Source organism: Etheostoma spectabile, chromosome 3 (assembly GCF_008692095.1).
Source record: "Etheostoma spectabile isolate EspeVRDwgs_2016 chromosome 3, UIUC_Espe_1.0, whole genome shotgun sequence".
In the NCBI taxonomy this organism is placed as follows: Eukaryota; Metazoa; Chordata; class Actinopteri; order Perciformes; family Percidae; genus Etheostoma; species Etheostoma spectabile.
This window is the reverse complement of record NC_045735.1, coordinates 28,509,124-28,515,835: the sequence shown is the minus strand read 5'-3', so window position 1 is coordinate 28,515,835 and position 6,712 is coordinate 28,509,124. Positions and strand designations below refer to the sequence as shown.

Sequence of the window (6,712 nt, the reverse complement as noted above, 5' to 3'; positions counted from 1 at the left end):
AGGCAGTCTTTCTTTGTTCTGGCAGAGTGGTCTGAGAATATTGATTTGTATGTTGACCTCAAGTGTGTAACTGTCCCCTGCTCATTTGCATATTTGATTAACAAGACAAGAAGTGTCTTTTTTTGCTGCCAAAACCAAGCTAATACCACACACACACACTTCATTACATCAGGCTTAATGGCCTGTTTACCTGGATTACAGCTAAATGTGTATTTGCCATTAACTGTCCATTAAAATGCCTAATTATGTGATAATATTGAAAAAGCTCATTTGTCAGTGTCACTTTGCTTTGACATTATCCAGGCGCGTGGTAAACAGTCACACTTGCCATATCATATCTCCAGCCCAGGCTTGAAGTAATGTGAGCACATCATTAGTCCCAGGGCACAAGAGAAGACAAGTACATTTCAAAGAGAATTTTGGTTTTGCCAATCTTTTTCACAATTAAGTGACGCGTCATTGGTTTACAAAATGCCATAGAAAAGGGAAACACGTCCAACATGAGTTCCCAGAAGCCCATATGACATCTTCAAATTGCTTGTTTTGTCTGATCAACAGTCGAAAACACCATCATAGATTGCTCAGAAAACTCGCAAAGATCCACATTTGTGACTTGAAGAAGAAGCAACTTTTTTTTTTTTAACAATTTTGTTTTAAAAAATACTTTGAAGATAGATTATTAATCTAAATCACTGATAAAAAAAGTTGCCAATTCATTTTCTCTAACCCCCATTACGTCAAACCAATGTATCTACCCACAGCAAGCAAATACAGAAATGTATGCACCCAGTGACCCTCACCTAATTGAATCAACTCAAATATCTGCCATCAGAAAGATTAACGCGTACTGTTCGGACAGTGCAATAACAGGCATTATATTAAACCACCCTAATTCACCACAATACGTACAACAATTCTGTCAGGTATAGCTATTAAAACATGGAAGAAGTTGCTGCTGAAGCATCTGGATCTGCAAACCTAGACTTGACAATTAGAGACCTTGAGCTCCTCTAATGCTCTTGACAGTTAAAGTCTGAGAGCGACTGTGGTGGTGTGTGTAATCCAATACTGCCAGACCGTGACGGCAGCCAATAGTTAACACTGACGGCTTTCCATCTATCAGTTTGCACTTAAAAACATAACATCCATGTTTAAAACCCACTGATGCTACTGATGAGATGGAGTACGCGACCCTAAGATTCATGAAGCCGTATATGAGTTCTCACACCATACGAGGTGTGAATCTTGTGTTTCACTCTCTCCTTTATAGTCATCGCAGTTCATTGTGATCCAGCTCCTATGTCCAAGCTGTAACGGAGGGTTTAGGGGCACAGGGCATTACCAGTTACCTACAGTTCCCAGCATGACACTTGAATCAGATAACATACAGCTGGGACATCCCTTGGCAGGGAGAGAACAGTGATATAGCTGATTTTCTTTTCCTCAAATCCACATTATAAAACCGAACATATACTGTACTGTGTGTGCACACTAACACACTTAGAATCTGCGCCAATGATCCTGTTATTCTATGACTCACTGGACCAAAGAATGAATCAACTATAAAAGGTCAAATCAATGAACATTATCCTCCTTAAATAAATAAATAAATACATAAATTCTACATTATATCCTGGAAGTGTATTAGAGAGCCGCATTGTTTGGCCATCAATCAAATACACGAGAACTTGCAAGTCATTGAATATGGAAATAAAGCTCTGTGGTTTAATACAAGTACAGTTTCTGTTTGGTATTTTTTGCTGTGTGGTGTCAAAAGTATGAAATACTTGCATAGTCTGTTTATTGTTCAGTAGCTACCACTGAGATTCAAAAGTCTAAAGATTGGCAGTCTAAATGTGACATTTCTATTTTTAATCTACAGATGAGGATCAAAAGGTCTAGTGTAAAGTGAAGAATCGGGTAAGAACGCACAACATATGTTTAATAAATATATAGTTTCTCATCATCAAAACACAAAAAGTCCTCGTCACGTTACTGAGATTGGGTACAGTGTGCATCGCGTAGTGAAAGACGAAGTTTCAATACGACACATGATTCATTTCTCTTCTATTTTTCAATGTGTGTGGCCTCTCTCAGTGGTAATGCATGTGAAACCTGACTCCTCGCTGATAAGTCTTTTCATAGATGAGTGGCGTTTGGTCTGGATGACTATGGTGTATCACAGAGTGAGTAGGCTTAGAGAGAAAGCAGATGCAGGGAGTAAAATATGAAAAAGACAGTGAGTCAGAGAAAGAAGCAGCTAACGGTGCTGAGAAGAAGAAGAAAAAAAAAGACAACAGTAAGAGAGAATGAACCCATTGATACGTTTTCCTACATCTACCGTTTTCTTTGATGTTTCATCCGTGGCCACTCACAGTTTCAGGGATCATGTGCATCATTTTCTACAGTATCTGTCCACATCCTCGTTATATGGTCTAACAGTGTTTTTTCAGAGACCTGAGACAGATCTTCTCTCTCATTCGTCCCTTCTGGGCCACTACATGAGATGGATAGGCTATAATGGTTCACTGATGTACTGGCCTTCTGCCAACAAGGGGGTGGAACTGCATGGCAAGCCATTGGTTTCACACCTCAGCAGAAAAGGAAATACAAAAATTACTCAAAGAGAAGCACATACTGTAGGACTCTAAAACACATGTACCCAGAAAATTCCTCCTGGGTGCATGAGCAAAGCTGAAAAAACATGTCAAAGATACTCTCTGACCTTTGTTTGAAACCAGTGGAGCGTCAAGATATTAAAGGAATACAAAAAAATAGAGAAAGCAAAGTGAAAGATTATATTTTTGGCTAAATATATACAGTGTACCATCAGTTTTATTTACTGACATTCTTTTTAGTGTTTACAGAAGGCAAAGTTTTGAATATATAAACTGTAAAAACATCAATCCATACAAAAACAAAGTCATTTGCCAGTCAACATCGCTGACAAAAATCAAAGCAGTACATTTGTGCATGACTGAGTATTTCAAGTTAATTCTGACAAAGTGGAAGAAGATAACAATCCACTTTAAACTTGACACATTGAAATCAAGAGAAGCCGATATGACAGAAAAGCCATTATGGTGTTATTGTTGAGAAATATAGATATCCTTATCCAAGGTCAAATCATCCACCCACAGTAAAGGAATGACAGTGTTGTGCAAATGTTTTCCATTACACAGCATATGCTACAATATTGTTGTGTCAGAGTCAAAGTCAAGTGTCATATTCTTCATGGCCGACTAATCTTCCCATCTCCAAATGTTTCCATTTGTTTTTACTTGAAGTTAATGTACTTGTAACTAATGGTAGCCATTATGCCTCGAGTATAGACAATTTGTATTGCTCTGAGGGCGAGCCAAACCACTTAATATTCACCAAATGTCAAAAACACATGGGAATCGACTTTGACAAAGCGGATGCTTCAGCGAACATTAACGTCGCGAGGCCACGCTGTTCCTCAAAGACGCGTTAGCAGCTTTCTCTCTCTCTTTAGACAACTCCATCTCAATCTTTGCCTGGATTTTCTCCCAGTCCACCTCAACCTGGCAGAGAGACAGAAAGACAAGATGAGACGTAATTAGATAAGATACTGTATTTTGCTTTGATCGGTATGGGATTGACAAAGCAAAGCAGCTAAATTAGTCACATGTTACGACAAGGCCAGGATCACACTGGATACCTGAAACATGTGGTGTGTTTTAATCATAACATAAAATGGAAAATCCGTTTTATTGTATGGTTAATACTTTTCCACTTTTGATCCTGTTAAGAGTGAGGCTTTTGTTTTTCAAGTGAGCAACACCCCACTAAAGCTCCAGGATTAAACAGCTCCGGTTGTAGACAGCAACAACAACTAGGCTTTCCTCCATTTTTGGTTTAGTTCCGCAGGCTCTTCCGATTGGACGGCAGAGAAAAAGCTGAAGTGACATTGAGTGTTTATCCTCTCAGAGTTTGGCAACTGAAGGTACTCACGAGTGTATAAGCAGAGCGTAGGGAAACACTTAGAACAAGACACCCTCCTCTGCTAAAAAGGCTTCCAGTGTAATTGTCCCCCAAATCAATTAATGCATTGCAGTGCTGTCCTAACTTACCCCTTCAGCGTACTGCAGGAATCTCTTATTGGTCTCTTTCCTGCCAAATGACTGTAGGAATTTCCCTCTATAGGCCAGCACAGTGTCCACATGGGTCTTGTGTTTGACTGCCAGCTCCAGTGCCCTGGATACAAGATGACAAGATGCAGATACACATCAATTCTGTAAGGACAAACATGCTTCCCCCTAACTCTCACTTCAACCTCATTTTGAGGGAGAGCCTTTCGACGCTGAGAAAAAGCATCCTCCAAAATGACTTATACTGTCTCTCTCCTTTTAGCTGTACATTTGTACACACGCTCACACAAACACTGAGTTGTACCTCTCCCAGTTGAAAAGGTCTATGTTGACTCGTATGGCCTGGTAGATGAGACCAGCTTGTAACAGTGTGGCCTCTGCCTCCTGGACCTGACCGCTGAACATCAGCATGTGGGCCAAAGATGACTCCTTAGATGGCTGCTCCTTTATAAAGTTGATGTACTGCACCCTAGGTAACTGAAAGAAGAGAGGGAGAGGGTTGTGAATATAATACTTTTTAATTGGTTTTGTTGACTAACTTCTGTCGAAATCATTGTGTGTGTGTGTGTACTTGTGTTGTAAGATTTGACTAGAAATTCAACGGAATTAGCCCTTACCTCTCCGATGGCAGCATAGGCCATCTCGGCCGTGGTCAGCTCCCGGTTTGCCATTGCCATACCAGCAAGACATGCCCACAGAGACTGGTCCTTTAGATGTGGGGAGCAGAGGCAGTGAGCATCTTTAATTTACAATACCTCACCATTTGACACAATTGGCCCAATCCCAAAGTAATTGATCTCAGGTGCTAAGTGAGTGAGTGTGTGAGGCCACAAGGGCTCAGAAAGGTATAAATGGGATTGGGACAGCACTTCACAAGATGTTACACGTTACCTTTGATAACAAAGCTGTTGCCGGTTTGGGAATTTACATTTTAAGTTTGTTGCTTTCCACGCGGCCAAGACACAGGAGACGGTTGCCTGATTTCAATTTTTTTTTAATTTTTGTTTTACAAGCTGGACAACCAGCCCGTTCAGTTGCATGGTCGTGTGCCATGCAGTCAGTCAAGGTATATTTGCAGGACTCTAAATATCATCTAAACAGGTGTTACGTTTATTCAACCTTGATCTAAATGTTTCATTTAAAATGCAAAGTCAGTTCAAGATAGCAGAGATTAAGACTACAACAAAGTGTGATGGCTGATTCAAAATAATGATACTGTATGTTTGCACAGCGATAGGATATGATGGTGTCCTTTCAGTCCCTGTGACATCCTGCTCATATCCTGGCAGGCTTCATTGTAGTCATGCTCCAAACCATTAGGAAAACAAGCATGGCACAAACAAAAACAAACACAAGATCCATACACAAGATCACAAATGTGTCACCACTTTATTCTGTGCAGCTGCATTCATTAAAATGACGTCTTAACCACCAATTGGCAAACAATTGAGCAAACTTACATTGGAGTCACCACTCTGTAATTCCCCTTTAAATTAGTGTCCACCACGACAAGACAAACCGCTCTAATAGGAAACCACTGCTGAAAAATCTTCCTTTGGTGTGCCTGTATCACAGTAAGATTATGAATGTCACATTCTTGTAGGTTATATATGTCTGTTTGTGTAATGGCTCCAAACTATTAGTGTCAACTCCTATCAGGTCAGGCCTTACTGACAATGACTGTGATTCTTGGAAAAGCTGCAATGCCACCAAACTCTTATCAGATGTCGAGGGGGGAGGTTTGAGAAAAAAAGCTCTTAAAACCACTGTCTCGCTAACCGTCCCTTCTGTCCCACCCGCCTCTTGCTACTAGCTGTCCACTTCTCCAGGGTTGTGGTTATTGCATCATCAAATAAAGACACAGTCCCAACACTGCATTCAGCGTATGTGTGTGTGTGTGTGCGTGTGTATATATGTATGTGGAGAGTTTACACATGCATATAGTGGAGTGTGTATTTATGAGTGAGGTCTATGGGGGCAAAATCCGGTAAATGGTGTCACCAGGCTAATTGGAGGCTAATTAAAGCCTGCTGGTCTGGTCCCATAAACCTGTTTACTACCTTCTCATTTCAGACTCTGTCTTGCTCTCTTTCATAAATACATACATACATGCGTGCATGTGTGCGTGCGACATACACCACAGGAACCAGGACTGTGCCAGAGCCCTAGACTGCGGGATATGCCACACTATGTTTTTGGTCTAAACACAAATGGAAAAGAGAAGAAATGTTATGCTAAGACTTAATGCACAGTGTGATTTTGTTTTGGTATCTAACATGTAAAGAAATTGGTATACAAACACTAAGACCTGAATGTCTTCACTGGAATAATTGGTACATATTAACAGATATATGCTGGAATCTTACCTTGGCGAAGCGGCAGAGGCGCAGTGCATCCTCCCAGCGGGCAGAGGTGCTGTATTCGTGCAGGAGGGCTGGATACGGAGGCACACAGCTGTACACCAGTGAACCGTCCCCCTGGCGTAACGTCACCTTGGTGCCAACATAGCTCAGAATATGGGGTGCATGGCTGAACTCACTTTGATGGAGACACACACACACACACACACACACACACACACACACACACACACACACACA

At 41.0% G+C, this 6,712-nt stretch overlaps 2 protein-coding genes across 2 annotated transcripts in view; one reads left to right on the top strand and one right to left on the bottom strand.

Annotated features, from left to right (window-relative positions):
• The window catches only part of c15h3orf80 (chromosome 15 C3orf80 homolog), a 4,069-nt gene extending 2,186 nt beyond the window's left edge, over positions 1-1,883 (top strand). The window contains exon 1 of the mRNA XM_032511516.1: positions 1-1,883. This exon is cut by the window's left edge and continues 2,186 nt beyond it. The gene's annotated coding sequence lies outside the window, so the exon portion shown is untranslated.
• A 46-nt stretch (positions 1,884-1,929) lies between these two features.
• Positions 1,930-6,712, bottom strand: part of ift80 (intraflagellar transport 80 homolog (Chlamydomonas)) — a 39,591-nt gene continuing 34,808 nt past the window's right edge. Inside the window, exons 16-20 of the mRNA XM_032511488.1 lie at positions 6,479-6,650; positions 4,730-4,819; positions 4,417-4,589; positions 4,095-4,218; positions 1,930-3,545 (exon numbers count right to left, since the gene is read on the bottom strand). Coding sequence (XP_032367379.1) covers positions 3,435-3,545; positions 4,095-4,218; positions 4,417-4,589; positions 4,730-4,819; positions 6,479-6,650 — 670 coding nt within the window. The 3' untranslated portion in view covers positions 1,930-3,434. The remainder of the gene's footprint in view (positions 3,546-4,094; positions 4,219-4,416; positions 4,590-4,729; positions 4,820-6,478; positions 6,651-6,712) is intronic.